Source organism: Triturus cristatus, chromosome 4_1, assembly GCF_964204655.1.
Source record: "Triturus cristatus chromosome 4_1, aTriCri1.1, whole genome shotgun sequence".
In the NCBI taxonomy this organism is placed as follows: domain Eukaryota; kingdom Metazoa; phylum Chordata; class Amphibia; order Caudata; family Salamandridae; genus Triturus; species Triturus cristatus.
Window position 1 is genome coordinate 572469663 of NC_140585.1, and position 17557 is coordinate 572487219.

The 17557-nt window shown below is 43.0% G+C and overlaps 1 protein-coding gene across 1 annotated transcript in view; it reads right to left on the minus strand.

Moving 5' to 3' along the window:
• SEMA3E (semaphorin 3E) overlaps nt 1-17557 on the minus strand; it is a 612412-nt gene that overhangs the window by 25110 nt on the left and 569745 nt on the right. Inside the window, exons 15-16 of the mRNA XM_085652902.1 lie at nt 9471-9538; nt 1852-1991 (exon numbers count right to left, since the gene is read on the minus strand). Of these exons, the coding sequence (XP_085509028.1) occupies nt 1852-1991; nt 9471-9538 (208 nt within the window). The remainder of the gene's footprint in view (nt 1-1851; nt 1992-9470; nt 9539-17557) is intronic.

Genomic DNA, 17557 nt, shown 5'->3' on the forward strand with positions numbered 1-17557 from the left:
TGAATTTTCTGCCATAGGATAACATTGGTGATTCTATGTGAACATTTTTCGAAGTGTCAACTTTTAAAATACAATATTAATCCCTAAAAATCACTATTGTAACCAAAACGCTTTTACTCAACTGTTTACAGGAGATGTCCAAGGACTGAATCTAGGATCCAGTCCTGTGGTTATAAAAGTAATCCATAAAGTAACTAATTGCATTCGACAAGAAATTCACACTGAGCTCAATGTTGCTTTGTGTTTGAAATTGTGTTGCCCATTGCAACAACTGTAACTACTGTACTTAAAAGTCTATTGCTTATTTGCAAAGTATTTAAACTAAAGTAATTCATTCTGAGAAAGTATATTTTATATTGTAATGTATAATGTAATTAAAAAAATAAAATATCTAAATATAAACCGTTTAAACAATGTAGTAAATCAGTATCAAAAAAATCAGTATAACAATTAATACATTGAAAATTGTCATTTACAAAACCTTTGAAATTCACTGAAAAAACCATAGGTTTCAGGCCTGATATAGTTAGGAATTTGCATTTAAAAAACCTTTGAAATTCACTGAAAAAATAATAGGTTTTAGGGGTGTTATAGTTAGCTGGACCTTTCACTCGAACAAAACCATTAAAATTCCTCCGATATAGTTAGTTGTACTAACTGCATCTCGCGCGCCTGCAATCCACTGCTGATGATGTCACATATTACATCATTCATGACATGGTCAGAGACATCACTGATGACATCTCAAATGACATCACTGATTACTAATTACTGAACGGATTTACACCATTTAAAAAAAGGCTCGCTTTCTGAACCAAGACCTACCTATTTGCCAACTTTGGTGTTATTCCGTTTAGCAGTTCGGGCTGTAGCTTTGTCTAAAGTTCCTATGGAAAATAACATAGGGAAAATCCTTTTTGGGACCCCCCTTTTTTCTTGGCCCCCGCTTAACGAATCACCCAAAACTTTCAGGACAGGACCTGACCAGAGAGCTCCAATAGTTTTGAAAATTTTGCGAAGATTCATCAAACAACGCCAAAGTTATTGGGAAAACAAAAACACTTTCCTATGGAAACTAGGTCCTAACTATAACTACCTACTGGCGACCGCCCAGTCTGATTGTAAGACCCTGGTTGTGTAAAGGAATGACCTGTGTCCTGGCAATCTGTGTCTTCTTCTTAATTCTCTTGTAGACAGAAGACCTATTGGTCCACCTGTTTCAACTCCCTCCACATCCTCCACAAGACCTACAAGTGGATCCCACCTGAAGCCAGAACGACCGACACCATCATCACCAGCAGACTGGACTTCGGAAATGGCCTCTACATGGGAATCAACAAATCCCAGCTACAGAAACTCCAGACCATCCAAAACACCTCTGCCAGATTCGTCCTCGGCAGCCCATGACAGGAGCACATGACCCAACACCTGCCAGACCTCCACTGGCTCCCCGTCGGAAAGAGAGTAACCTTCAAGCTACTCACCCATGCCTACAAATCCCTCCACATCAGACCCAACTACCTCAATGAAAGAATCTCCTTCCACATACCCAAAAGAAACCACCACTCCGCCGACCTCACATTAGCAATGACCCACCGTATCCGCAGAACCAGAGCCTGGGGAAGAGCACGCTTAAAATGCCCTGATTGATTGATTGATGGGTGAAGAAAACATCAACTTCCTCTACTTCATCTTTTAGATACCCCCTCTTCATTTACCTTTAATTATTTATTGCCTTGCATTTAAGGACAATATATTTATCCATTTAGGGGCCAGCTAAAGGTCTCTGTATTTTGTGCATTTCAGCTATTTCAATTTTAAATGCTGTGACCAATTTGGATACATAATTACCTCTTCTTTCCTTGCTTCATGGGCTCGCTGGACAAACCATATAACCTTGGCTTGCAGGGATCTAGGCATGCACTCCAGAAGAGTGTTGTTGTATTCAATTCCATACACAAGATGTTCTTCTGTCTTGGTCACGGTTTCGTCTGTGAACATAAAGACCACCATTGTAACTCTGACTGTAATGTTAAATAGCTTTCTTACATTTCTTTAGGGGTGCTCTCTTCAATAAAGTTACTCAACGAAAATGAACCATTGTGACAAACCATGTGCTTTTTATACTATTGATCGCATCAACACAACATGTTGACCAAACATTAACATTTTACTTGTAAGTGATCCGTTTCCCTCAAACTCCTATATCAAATAAAGTATGATACATCCCCTAATATGGCAGAAAATCAGCTTGATATGAGACATCAGATCAATGGGATATGCACACTAACATTACAAAGTAACAGATAATGAGCTGGCCTTCCACGATTAACTCCTTTTTTAACATAACGCATCTGAGGCCTTTTGATGCTCACGATCATGATGGGAACTGGGCAGCCGGCTTCCATGGTATTAATACTTGGTCACTTTTCTACTTACCTCAAAGGTGACAATGGTTTAAGCATTGATACTGACTAAAATTCCAATCATTGTATAACTTTGCATGCATGTATGGGCTTGCTGTTGAAGGTAGTCCATCTTTCTTCTAGCGCATAATAGAACTTCTGATGAAGGTATACTTTTTTACGGTTTTACAAGTGGTAAATATATAACTTGTTTAGAAACATCCATGCAATGCACAAGAGTTGCTTTACAATGGGTTGGAGAGTTCTCCCCACAGGGACCTTGAGTTTGACTAGGGAAGTAGGGAAGGTGCAACCAGCCACAAGTACATGTGAGAATTTCACATTTGTGCATTTTAATATATTGATCTGTGTTCAAATACAATTTAGCTAAATCCAAAATTAAAAAAAAATATTTACTGTGATTGCCAAGCACATTTTGTCTGTTCTTCAACTTTAACGGTCTGGGGTCTTCTTTCAAACATTTTGATTGTGATCAGTTGTTGGGCATTTTAAATAAAATTTTGGAGTTCTGAAATTTAGTGTGGTAACTGTCAAATGGGCACACATTTAGAATTCTTTCTCCAACATCACCCACAAAACACAACATCTTGAAAATGTGCTCTGTTTAAGTTGTTTATTTGGTAGTACCAGGATTTTATTTTATGTTAGTGCTGCAAAGCAGTACCACAGCTAATTACTAGTGCTCTAATGAAAAGTATAAACTAAACAAGTGATTTCATTTTTTGTATTCCTCTGTTTCCCCAGCAATTGATTCACATCAAGTAAACAGATGCAGTACAAGACGTAGCCACGTGGTGGAGTCTGCCAATTAAGAAACATGATTGTCTTTCATATTGCCTTGACATTTTAAGAAATGTCAATGTTTCAGCAAAATACAGACTGAATGCCGACTGGCAATTAATGGCAGAGTACAGCTGGATAGTGGGTAAAGGCTGAAAATAGTTTAGTTTACACAAAACCCTAAACCCTATTTTTACACTTCTTTTATCTATTCTTTTTCATACCTTGAAAAATTGAGCATTCTAGTTATAATCCGCACATGTTTCATGGCCCGCAAGTAAACATGACCCAGTTCCTCCAAGACCCCTCTTCCTACAGGGTGAGTACATAAAAGCGAGAACACCCAGGGCAATACTGCTTTTTTTGTCAGTTGAATAGACAGTACTCTGATTTCTACAAACAATATGGATGTTTTGGGCTAGGAGGGGCAGTGTCATGTGGAGGAGCAGGGGTGGTCTCCTGTGGAAGATCTCTTTACTTTCTATGTTTACGAGTAGCTGGGCAGTCCTTTGTGGGAGTGGTTGCAGATTGTCATGGTCCCCTAACAGTGTTGCCTAATCCCAAAGTTCTGTCTTTAGCTGCTTGACCGAAGGCAGCTAGGCAGTGTGACAGTAACATCATGTGAAAGCATTGATGGATTGCCTCAGCACAGACGGGAGACTGCATTATTGGCAATTAACTACTTGCAAGGCACAAGCCCTAAAAATGAAGTGGGGGGACTCACCAAGTTGGGCAGTATGCAAATGAGATCACGGTGTGTGACATCAGGGCGTGTGACTTCACGGTGTATGACATCACAGTAAGTGACATCACACCTTCAGCAGTTCTATCATTTGAGCATATTGAGAGATTTAACAATTGAAGCTACTCAGTACTTAAGCCTGTGACTTGAGGTCCCTGTTTGAAGGAATGAACAGCCCAAATGTGGATGAAGTTTGGTGTCTAACTACATTAGCCAAGTCACTAAGTGCTGCAAGATAGGCATACTAATTGTGTCAGGCATTGGTTCCATTTTGGAACCCCTTTCCCAATGTTGTGATTTCTACCTGAAACCTCTTGTCCAGAAGATGCTAGCCCACCTGCAGGACACTCGTGATATCCTCAATCGCATCATGGACAATGGATTTTGACCCCAACAGGGAGTTCTTACGTGGTCTTGACATTGAGGCCCTGTACACAAACATTCCCCAAAGGGAGACCCTTCAGGTACTTGAGGATATCATATTCGAGGAAGAGCGTACATATCAAACCCCACAAGCCTTCATTTTAAACCTGACTGAAATAGCCTTAACTAAGAACTTCTTTGAGTTTGAAGGCAATTTGTACCTACAAACGCATGGAACCTCCATGGGGAGTACATTCGCTCCTAGTCTAGCGGGAATCTATGTGGGCGTATTTGAGAAGACCCAGATTTACAACGTAGATAATCCCTGGTCTAACAACAACAGACTGTGGTGCAGGTTCATAGATGACGTCCTAGTGATCTGGAGGGGTGATGAAAATTCAGTCACCCAGTTCCTGGGCTGGCTTAACAGCAGGAACCCCCTTGTACATTTTACATCCATGGTCACTAAAACAGAACTACCTTTTCTGGACTTAGTCATTGAACCTAAAGGAGGAAAACTCACCACCAGGGTCTACCATAAGTCTACAGCTAGAAAGTTATTACTGTGTTATGGTAGTTTCCATCCTAAATCTCTGTGGGACAAACTTCCTGTAGGCTAATTCTTCAGACTGAGGCGTAATTGTTCTGACAGAACTTCATTTAAGGATGAGGCTGATCTCCTTACGAGGAAACTCAACAAGAGAGAATGGATACCCTGAGTGCACCATCAGGAAAGCCAGGACAAGAGCAAGCAAAACAAACCGGGATAACCTCTTGGAGAAAATGGAGAAAACCACCTTGGAAAAACCAGTGTGTGTCACTACCTTTAGTACAGCGTCACATCAAATCAAACAAACTATATTAACACACTGGGGCATACTCAATTCAAACGGATTAAATGTAGCAAAACACCTTTTCTCTTTCAAGAGGAGTGCCAACCTGAGGGACATTCTGGTACATACGAGACCAAATACACATCAACCCAGGGTTCAGGAGCAGACCAGGGGCCTGCCACCACTCCAGGGACTCTAAAGATGTGGATCATGCAATGTTTGCCACCGCACAAAAAGCACCAAAACCATTGATGTGGGTTTAACCTAACCATGGGAGTAGAGAACGCACACTAATTGTATCTCCGAGTATGTTATCCATCTCATCACATGTGCCTGTAAAAAACAATATATTGGCTTGACAAGCAGGAAAGTAAAGACATGCATAATGGAACATAGGAGTACTATTAGAGGCTGCACATCTAACACCAAACTGACTGCCCACTACTTGGAAAAACAACATACCATTGATGACATCTCATTCACAGTAGTGGAAAAACAAAGATTGAACCCCAATGGAGGAGACAGGATGAGATACCTATTCCTAGGTGAACAGAAATGGGTCTACAGACTCAAAAGCCACCTGGTTGGCCTGAATGATGATATTCCATGGCTATTGCTAAATAAATAGGCAGACACACCCACAAGTGGGTTTATAGTTATTGACACAATCCTTTGATACGCAACTGTCCTACAAAAAGCCTCCGAGTTCACATAGAGGGACACACCCTCTGTCTATCAAATATCATCAGAGACTGTAATACATCATCACATCTTGGTACAAACATTCCCACAAATCTTTATACCCTCTTTTCATATGGACCTCCACCCCCAACCACTCCCCTACCTTTTCTCTACTTGAGAAATAGAATTCCCTTTCCCTTGGCTAATGCACCACGACAACTTATCAAGCATTGACATGAAAAAGAGTCATACATGTAGTTCCACGCAGGACCCTTTATGTAGAAATCGAAGTCATGAATATGGTGCTTTTCAGGATATGTTTCTATGGACATAACCTGGCCTGGCAGTTCGGGCTGGACTGTTCCCATTGGGCACAGGGTCAAGACTGATTTGCATATGGCTGGGTCCAAACTGGAATGGCATGGTGAGCAAAATATGGACATAATATATTATATTTAAAAAACCTATACGTGATTTTATGGATAAAGGAAGGCCTATTTATTGGTGTTTCTTTGCGTATTTTATTAGCCTGAATAGAGATAGGCATAGTTCAGTATAAAGTTGCAACAACAGACACAGATGTCTGATCCCCAGAGGGGAACCACACTAACTTGGTGGTGGATGCGATATTGACACACCGCAGGCACCGCGTAGCCCCATGTGACAGTAAGCAGCGTATGGGGCTGCTGTTCAAAATACATAACACTCCAAACACCGGCAACCTACACTGCAGTATCGGATAAGTGCCAAATGGAAGGAGCACCCACCTTGATGCAGTAAGGAGTGGGGGTGGTTGGGCTGGTCATTTCAGCTCACGGCCATCTGGTGTACTTAGTTAGTCATATTGAGGTTAAGAGGTGCTGAATGGGGTCACTGAATGGGACGTACGAGGCAACCGGGGCTAATCCAGACAGTCAGCATTGATATGGGCGGCACCATGGGAACATCACTTGATTACGAGTACGGCCATATATCCTGACTTATTTTTAGTGGTGATAGCATTTCCTATAGTACAGAGGATAATTAATGTATGATAACGTGTTGGATCAGTGATAGGGGCACTTCGGGGGGTCCAAGAACAACCCTCACAGAATTAATCATTGGTATCTCCGTTGTTCCTTTCTCTCCCCCAGAGTGTGATTACAGGGGGTCTCTACTTATCCCCCGCCAGTTTAAGCAAAACTTTAAGTTAAACTCTGCGCCATTTTACTGTTCGAATGAAGGATGCTATGATGGAACTACGTACATATTTCTGGGCATTGACATAGACAAGGTGATCTTCCAACAGTTTTGACATATCTAAGTGGAGCTGTGTGGATAAGAATGGAGTGGCTTGATCTGGGCAATTCACCCAGGGCGTGCTAGTCAAATGATGTACAGTGGAGCAAAGTGTGCTACATGACAATGGGGAACGCATGAATAATGCCTTCTTGTGCTTGTTATCTCTTTTCCACTTTCAGTATTACAAGAGAGTGTTACAAAGGGAAGCCCTCGTAAGGGAACAAGTTGTTCCTGGCCAACCTTTTTGCAGATAATGAGAGCGATATAACAATTGGGATCGAAAAGGTCCTGACGAATGCTTGAGTGACCTAAAAATGCGGGCACAATAAAAAAAGGCAGAAACATGTTGACATATGGGCAGTAAGGAGGGGTGTAGGAATTCTTTACTCTTTTCTAACCACCACCATCCTTTTTGTTTTTAATCCTGGTGGGAGGATCCAGGAATAAACTCACGCAGATACCTCCGAGCTAGTTTTAATCCTCACTGCACGCTTTCCTTTCAGTGATCCCGATATATATTTTTGATTGACTATCTCTGTATATATTTTTTATGTTTTGACTTGTCTTACCCAACCTTTTGCTCTACCCCGTGGCATTGGTTTGCGTGGCGGTGTACTGAAGCAGCCCGATGATGAAGCATGTCACAATTTTGTGAGGGCAGTATCTATCTAATCTTGCACGTGTCACCACAACACTTATCTTCACTATTCTCTACTCCTCCTTGTGTTTTTGATATGCTAAATCTGGCACCATGAACAAAGCATAGTTTATGCATTGTAAAAAAACATGCTAGAAACTACAATTGTGAATTGTGAATATCAAAACTCTAAAAATGCATTATCCTTCCTAGCATACCACCATTAAATCTACTGACAAATTTAAACAGATGATGACCATTATAAAAAAAATGCAGGTTATACACTGTACACTTTCAACCGGATACTCTGCACATCTGCTAATGCAGACATTACAGAACATGCTATATTGCCACAGGATGGGGTGGAATGTACCTACTCCAAGCCTGCGGTTAATATACAGGCTCTTCATATTGCTACCAATGAGAAAGACTCAAACAGAGGTCGGCAAGCTAACAAATTAACAAGGAGGGTGAAACCAGACCTGAGTCAGACGTCTAGCTTGGCTCTAAGGGGCCCTGCATTATTCAAGCTGTGAAAATATTTGGCAGCTAAATCATGCAACACATATCATGTAAAAATATGACAATGCATTTCTAAAATAAATAAAGGCATTTCTATAACATGCCAAATCCCTTACCCCTGTTCATCAGATAATATCACTGTAGTGGGACCTTTCAAGGGATGATTTTTAAACCTGAACTTAAAAAAAAATCCCTGCTCCCCTGCCCTGATGATAATGCCACTTGTGAACGAAGAGGAAAGCCAATTGACAAGCTTAACCCACATATGGACTGAATTCTTTGCATACATGGAGCAACATTGTAGGCTATTAAATCACACATAAGAGAGGATTTAGCACAATGCATGTCTTAAAATCATGCATTTGAAGGGGCTCCTATATGTTATAATGAAGATAAAGGAAGTATGGTGAAATACAATATTTGCCCAAGATCACACAGTTTAGATAAGCAGGAAAGGTGAGACTCATCCCAGGCCCTCTACATGAGTCATAGGCAGCCAACTGCCTCGAACTTTCAGTGGCCTGCCCACCACAGGTCATAAAGTATTGATGTTGCTCGAGTCCCACACAACAGAAAACAATTTCAACTTATACATTTTTTGTGGGCTTTAAAGTAGAAAAATAATTTCCCTTCTCCTCTGAGGATTCCTGGTGGGGAACAGAAGCACTAACTGCATTACGCTATTTTATTCTCACGGGAGCAAAGGGCCTGAATTTACTGAGAAGAAGCATGTCCTCAAGCCTTGTCACACGCTCGTAAGAGTCCAACTGAGCACATTGGGCTGAAATGACTCACGTGCAGGCAGAGAGCAATGTAGGTGATTAGGAGGGTCTCTCCTACTAACATTGCTGAGGTCTAATAAAGCTGTGCTCCGGTGTCTCTCATCTGGCTGTGGCACCCTTGCTCTGAAATGGTATGTTTGTTTGTGCTTTATAAATACCCATACACACATACACAATTGGTTCCCTTGTATGCTTCTCTACCTCCTAATAACCCTACGGTGGTATATACACTTTATAAGGTAGTTTTATAGAACATGCTCCTAGGCAAACAATTCTCAAAGGAGATGCAGGAAGCATGCTTTACTTGATGGAGGGTACCTTCTAAAGTCCTGTGCACACATACACTTTATTGACTTGGCCTCTTCTTTCTGAAAAATATTTAAGACTTTCAATACTCACTACCTGACCACTGCAGGAACTTACCATTAAACAGTTGTCCAAAGCACTGTTGAACGGCATTTCCATGCCGTATATCTTGCCTGCGGAACCGTCTGCAGAAATAAATTTTTACAGTAAGTGGAAAATAATGTAGCTTAAGACTTTTTGGAGTAGAAAAACAGAAACTGTGCTGCACAAACAAGCTTTTTTGTTAAACCAAGTTAGCAAATTTGCAGTATAATTTATAGTGCATAATCACAACAAGAAAGTCTTTAATCTCATGGGTATTCTTCAAATGGTTGGTGACTCATAGAAATTGGAATAACCTATATTTTTGAATAGCAAAAACATATAATTAGTGGGGCCTGGTGAGGTATTATACTCATGCCACGTGCCGCTGAGTCAAGGAGATCCTTCCCACCCTAATTTGCAGTCACACAGCTCTGTTGTGAAGTCAAGTGGAGACTGCTGTCTTGATCCATTCTGTGCATAAGTCAAACGGAAAGCACAAGCTGCTTTTTATGTGAAAGCCACAGGGAGTGATTATACAGTAAGAACAACTGCAGAGTGAAAAACCAAACAAACTCTATGTGTCAACCTACTGTTCCTTATCTGTTATCAGCGTCTATGTATCAATGGTTGGGGGAGGATCCATTTTCACTGAACCAGTGCATCCAATAAACCCTCAAACATTGTGCTGCGTTGGTTCCACACGGGTATTTTTGTGTTTTTAAATACCAACTCCTAGCTTCAAAGAAGTGAAAACTTCTTAGTTTTATTTTTTTTTCAAAATACTTTATTGGTTTTCACAAGGTATACAGAAAGCGTATAGCAGGGTACGCAAGAGTATCCAAGGCAAAATTTTACATGTGCATGCATAACGTGAGGGTGATGCGCCTTAATGATAACACTAGCCTAAACCGGCGACCACTGGTAGCCGATAAACAGGATAGGCAAAGGAAAGGAGAAAGGAAAGAAAGAAAAAGAAAAGAGAAGAGAGGGAGGGGCCACGGTTAGGCGAGCTGTAGCATCGCAATTGCCTATCTATACACATAATTTCACAAGGGTGGTCGATATTGGCACCTTTTTTTACATAACATGACATTCTAGTGAGTGTACCCATGAAACATTTCTCTCGAATACAGTTATACAGATTAGTTTTAACTGAGAACTACGTAATACCCGCACAATACACAATATGGGACGTGATGTGGAATAACAGACATTGAGCGTGAAACCTAGTGATATGGATTTTATTCCCAGATATCTCATTTGACCCTAATTATTGTGGCAAATCTTTTCCATTGCCACAAACTGTAAACCTATGCAATTTAATCCCTAAGAATGCTCTTGTTATGTATAGTGCATTGTCTCAAATGTTCCCACCCTGCTCCCCATTGCATCCTTGTTTTCTTAATTTTGTTAGTAAGCAGGCTGTGGCCACTCCAACATCACATACCAGACTGTTATGTAGAGACACTCATGTCAGAGATACAAATCAAATAGATCAATACAAATATGCTTTTTGTAAAATTCCCAAGTGTTGCTTTACACGCATACTTCCCAAAAAAGAGCTAAAAAATACTGACCTGCATACCCTCTGGCAGTCTTGAGTTCTTGAAAGGTAATGGTCATTACAATAAGACAAACTGAAATCCATTCTCATGTCCAATTTGCTTTGGTCTGATATAACTCTAAGCCAGTGGCTAAGAACCAGAGATGATCATACCATGAGGCCTACCTTTAGAAAACCTAGGATTCTGTACTTGCACTAACTCAAAAGGAGCCAAAAAACGTCATCCATTGCAAAGTTTGCTCTCTAGAACAGGCACACCTCAAGAATGCTTCAGCATGCACAGGAGTAGTGTGATAACTGGGCCACAGAGAAGTGGTGAAAAGAAAGGACTTATCCTCAACGCAGCACATGGTGCATGAATGCTCACTGCCTCAGGTGCAGTTGTCCATGCCCTTTTCCTTTCTCATCAGCTACTTATGCGATTTATTTTGGTATTTGTATTTGCGACTTTGTTTTGAGAGCACAGGAGAGTCAGACTGAGTCAACTATGTGAATCTCGGAGCTTTGCACAACCCATACACTAGCACATTGTACTTGGAACTACAAGTTTTTGAAAAGGTTGGTAACATGACTAAATTCACGGCGAGCTAAAATAGCCAAAATCACACATGCCCTAGCTGAATGTAGGTCTTAGATCAAACTTGTATGACATGTCTTGGGCACAACCTCTAGATTTTGAAACTAAATGAAAATGCACTCACTTAGGAGGCTTTCAAATCCATTATTCAAAACTTACATGTCCAACTTGAAGGAGGTAATTTATAACATTTCCCATATAGCCAGTGTGGAAGTTTAACTTGTTTACGTAAATGGGACCACAAAGTAATATAGAAATGTGCTTTTACATTAACATTGAAAATGCACATCCAAGCAGTGGTTAGAAAAATTTGCTTTTATTAAACATTCCAAAACTAAAAATGCTGCATATTTCTGCAGAAATGTCTATCGTTCTTTCACTGCTAGCCCTCAATATTTCCTGGATTCTTTTCTATCCCTTTAGTAAAATAAACAGTTTTTTGTAAATGATGAATTAACGTTATAAGTGAACTGGAGAACTTGACATCTGCGTAAAATGTGCTGTTTGCTGCAAAATGCATTTCTTCCCTTCCTCACAACATACGAAGACATTATATTTTTGACTGTTTCCTTTGCCACATGCTTATAATGAACAATTATATTAATGAAACTAACGGAGTAGGCTTACAAAGGTTCTGAGAACCTTTCTGGATGGATCTTTTTGTAATACGCTGTTGCCACATTCAAATAATATAAACAATAACGCACAGCAACAGCTTCTCCTAATTATTTAAACAATAAAAAATTCTCAAAATATTAAGTCATAAGTCAGACCAATTCTCTTAATTTTCTATTATCAAAATATTAGTTGTTCTAGAATCTGACATTACAAACGTTCAATAAATCATAGGAGCTCCCTACAAGTTCAAACTCAACACTAAAAGAGCACAACCATACACTCACAATGCAAATAACTCATACCCACTCATACTCAGAAGAACCATACATACCAGATAGTAAAAACAAAAATGTTCAAATGTAGCATTACTTGACCAGAGTCCAACTGACTTCAATAAACATGCATATATAAGTATTTGGAAACACTGTAAATATATCAACTTATCCTACAGATACTCATAAACAACCAAAGCAAGAAAAATATAGTAACAAAGCAGAAATCCGCTGACACGCATTTCTGTTAAGCACAACACTATATGATGGATATTGCAACCCTTTCAGGGCATTAAATGAAGTACATGTGTTGTGGGCAGAAGTGATCCACTCTGACAAATGTAGGGAACTCCCATCAATTTTCTTAAAAGGTCTGTAGTGTCAACATACGAGTGTATTTTCACTGTTTGCAGTTGATCAGGACCTATGTGTGATTTCCGGCCAACTACTATGGAACTAAGATTGCTTACACAAGTGGGTTATCCGGGCAAAGTTGTAACCTTCTAACTTTTTTGTGGAAGTTGAAATCTTCCATTGGGGGAAGTTCCAGAGCTGTGGCCAGACATGGTCCCTCAAAATCAGATACATAATTATTGAGCTCCCACAGAAGAAGGTGGTTTTGTTGCCAACAGCTCAGAGGGTGACAAATCTGCATTACTTCACCGGCCAAACAGATTTTCCGTCTTGCTCCAGTTCAAATTTTAACCATTGGTCTTATTCACTTTATTGGAAGTCAAAATCCACCATTGGGGCAAGGCTGCAAGCTGTATGGCAGCAGGACTCTACAAGGCTAGATACCTTCACCAGGATGCACTGCTGAACAGTTTTCAGTGAAGCAAAAATCTTTGAATGGGATGAACCAGGATTTCTAGCTCACCTTGCTTGAGTCCTCTCTGGACACACTTTGGTTGAGGTTCTCCACCAGTTGAAAAAATGGCTATGTCCTAATTTTCCCAGAGTTATGGGAACGCTTTTTCTGGGCACTTCTGCAGCACTTAGCTCCTCAGGGCTGGCTTTTAGGCAGGCGTTCTCTCTTTAGCCAGGTCTCCCACAGGGTGCAGTCCTCAATTGTCAGCTGGGACTTCTTGGGAACAGATCCCCTTCTGCTTTTTGTGCCCCTGAAGCAGGTAACATGAGGCCCACCATGTGACGCTTGGAGAGCAGTTCCAGTCCCTGGGTGTCAGCTGGCATTAGAAGCCTTGCGTGCTTTAGTCCTGGTGGGATTCCTGTTCTTGCAGAAGCAGTCAGGAGTTTTCTCTAGCACAGCCTTCTTCATCAGATGGGGTTTTGCAGGGTTCAGGAATGTTCTGAGGAGGTATTAGTGGAAGTGGCAAATTTGTCCTGAGCGCTGGTCAGTGATTAGAGAATTTCTTCCATCCAATCTTAAATATTTTCTTACAATTCCCACTTCCTTTTTCAGCATTTACTTTTTGCTTTCTTGCAAAATTAAACGTTTCATGGTAACATCAATACGCTTCAAAGCCACTCACCTATTCAGATGCACTCTCCTTCAACATGACAGGGTCACATATGCTTCTGCCTCCTACTGTGACAGGAGCCTGGTTGACTAGGTAGGTCCTGGGTATGAATACTAAGACAAAAGAGGTTGCTATAAAGCTGCCCTTTGTTCTGTCAACTGGTACTGTCCACTCCCAGATACCTAATCTCTTATAAGTGGTCAGCAGCTAACACCCATCTGCCCTTTTTGGGCTCAGAGGTGGGCCATTGTCCTCTGAGTCAGGCTCATTACCTCTCCCAGCACCCAGTGAATCTTAGCTCTAGCGGAGTGGCAGAAATGGTTTAAAATCAGTTCCGACTCAGTTCTGGCCCATGCAGCATAAAAAAAATGTATATTAAGTTTTTTTCAGGTTAACGTATCAGAAATCTGCTTTCACCATTGAATCAAATTTTAAAAACTGAGGGGTTTATTCACAAGAACGTGTGCTAAACATCACCAAAAAATGCTAACGCAACTTTACACATCGCAGCACATCGCGGGAAAATAACCCTGTGTTAACGTGGAATTCACAACACGGCGGTACCATGCGATAGTCCGCCGAAAATGCGGCCAATGTCCGCGATACAACCACCCCGACGGAGATAAAACACCAGAAAACTTGCGATGAACCCATCCGCGATGAGCACCGCCAGGACCGCTAAACACAGGGCAGGCGGGAATAAGCACAACATAAGCCTGAAAAAGTAAGACAGACCAAACAGAAAACAACAGCCAACCACAATGGAGGCAACCCGAGCCAGCAGACAACCCCACCAAACCCATTGGCAACAAAACATTGTACATGGCAGGGCAACTTGGACAAGATGAATGCAGCCTGAGAGCGGAGGAGGACAATGGCAGAAAACCAGAACTCCAGCAATGATGCGAAAGGTACAAACAAGCAGAAACACGTCAATAACAAGAAGGCAGCAATGCACACCGGAGGTGGGAGTCCAGCGCCACACCAGGAGCTGGATGACATGGAGGAAATAGTCTCCACCACATCAGTCTGGAGATGGTGGCAGGATTTGGGGACCTGAAACTGCACCAAACAACATACACAACAGCAACAGGGAGAGGAATCAGCAGGGACTGGGGGACGGGGGGAGATGGGCACAAAGGCACACATGCGCAAGTAAGCACAGCACAACTGCAGACAAACCATGCCCAGGAGTAACAACACCAACCAGGTGCACAAGTCACACAACCCGGCAATGTCACACCATTGAACAGGCACAGAAGTGAACACAAAACCGCCTGAAAGGGGGAAGGGTGAGCTAAATCAGAGCTGAAGGGACATCTCACACACAATGCAGCACACACACATAGGAAGCAGAGCACCCCAACACCCAACACAATGTGGTACAAACACCAACTCGTGCACAACCAAACACAGGACATAGGTGCACCTGCCTGTGTCCAGTAAACGGGCATACGCATCTGGCAAAGCACCAAACAGGGACATGATAATGCACAAGTACAAACACACAGCCCTGATGTGGTAGCAATGCACGGATGGCAGGGAGCCAGAGAGCCCGTGACACACATTGGCCTACAAAACAAGACACAACACAGTTGGAGACGAGTGAAAGTGCGGAAACTTTATCAACAAGTGCGAGTCAGTGCGGCCAAGAGAAGTGCCACGATATGCAGACCAATGCAGCAGCATGTCTGAATGAGGAACGTAGGAAAGCACCCATGTTCACCTCTGGGGTGTACCTCACCAACACAAGTCAGTGCAAACCCGTGTTGGTTGTCCACGCCTGGAACATGAGTCCTGGCCAATGCAGCCATATCCACTGTCGTCTCGGGACTTGTGACCATATCCACAACATGCAACCATGTGTCGTGACAAGTGCAATGGCTCACATCCAGTTGTGGCTGCAGGTACCTTGTCACTCGTCCATGAACGCGAGTGCAGCTGCTTAGGCCAACATCTCCAATGAGCGATCGTCGTCCACCACATCTGACATGTCATCGACGAAATCCATCAGCTGACCAGGACAGATGTGCTGACTCCAACCAGTGGACCCAATGTGCACCAAAGCCCAATCGGGTAGTGGCAATTTGTGCAATTTCCCCAGTCCAGTTTCTAGCCTGCTTGCCGACATCCGTGCATGCCATAAGTGGACATCCTGGTGACACTCCTGGTCCAACAGGGGGCACACACATGTCGAAATCCAGGTCAGCTACGGTTACGTTGGAGAGGCAGACACCCATGGACCACTCGAATATGCACAAGCGATAATGCAACACAGGCTGCACGCAGGTGATGTGCGCAAGGCAGAAGCCCACCCGGTAACTGATCAGCAGCACTGCCAACAGCAGTGCCCCCAGTACATGCAGTAGGTGTGCATAGTACAGCTCCATGTGACTGGAGTAGACCATTTGTCCGGGATGGTTTGCCATTGCGTCAGTGGCTCTGCTTGAATCAGCACTGGCTTGCCCTGAGACAGTCCTGTGAATGAAATGGTACAGCCCTGTGCAATGAATGGTGTCTGTGTGCAACGGGCGCAGGCCTTGGGTGGGGTGGGAGTACAAGTGAAGGAAATATCACGCACGCCAACTACGACCAAGGACTATTGCGTGTGGAATGTGTACACGTTGGTCTCATGCCGGGCAGTGCGTAGTGTGGGAGTCGCAAGCAAATGCTATCGCACCTGTCAAGGGGTGCTGGGCACATGCAAGTTCCTGCTCAGAGCTGCAGATGTGCTACCGCCTGATAGTACAGACAAAGGACCTTTCATCCCTACAGTAACTTCACCAGCTGCATGCATACAGGAGATGTACAGAGGCCGGTCGTGGATGTGGTGGGACGTCTGCGACCCTGGGAATCATGGATGATATGCCCAGCACGATGCACATGAGCAGACTCACTGTGTGTCACATTGCCACACAGCTGTTCCACCCTGCCATGGGCAAACACACTTGTGTGCGCTGCACAGTTGCATCTTGTGCACTCCTACAGGACATCATTCTAATGCCTGTCCACGCATGTCCAGCGCCATGCCAACAACACCACGACGCTGGCCTTCGAAGGTGTGCACCCACTTGGGGGTAGGCCAATGGTTCGGACAGGGCGGACACAGGTGTCCAGCCCATGGATGGCTGGGATCACGCTGTGAATGAGGCCAGGCAACAGACTCATGCATCCGCAAGACTGATACCCATCACACCTGGCATGCATGTGCCAAGACCTCGAGCGTCCTAGTGCTCCTACATGTCCCTGTACCTGCGGGCCCGCCCTCCTGGTACATGCCACATTACAACATTGTAAACTGTGGCCCTGGTGGCGACAACACCCCAAAACAGAGATACACTTACCGCACTTTCAGCACCGGGCAAGGTCTGGACCATGCCCTGCACCCGTGCCGAACCAGCACACTTAGCCTGTACATGCAGGGGGGCAGGTGCGGGGCTACATGTCCAGGGTCACTGCCAATGCTGAGGTGAAATGGCAACGTCTGCAGAAGACAGCACACAGTGATGTTGCAGGGCCTGTGCACATCAAGCTGACACAATGAACACATGGACACACTTGCTCAGATGGCGTGAATGGCTACGGGCACGTGCACACGGGCACATTTATTA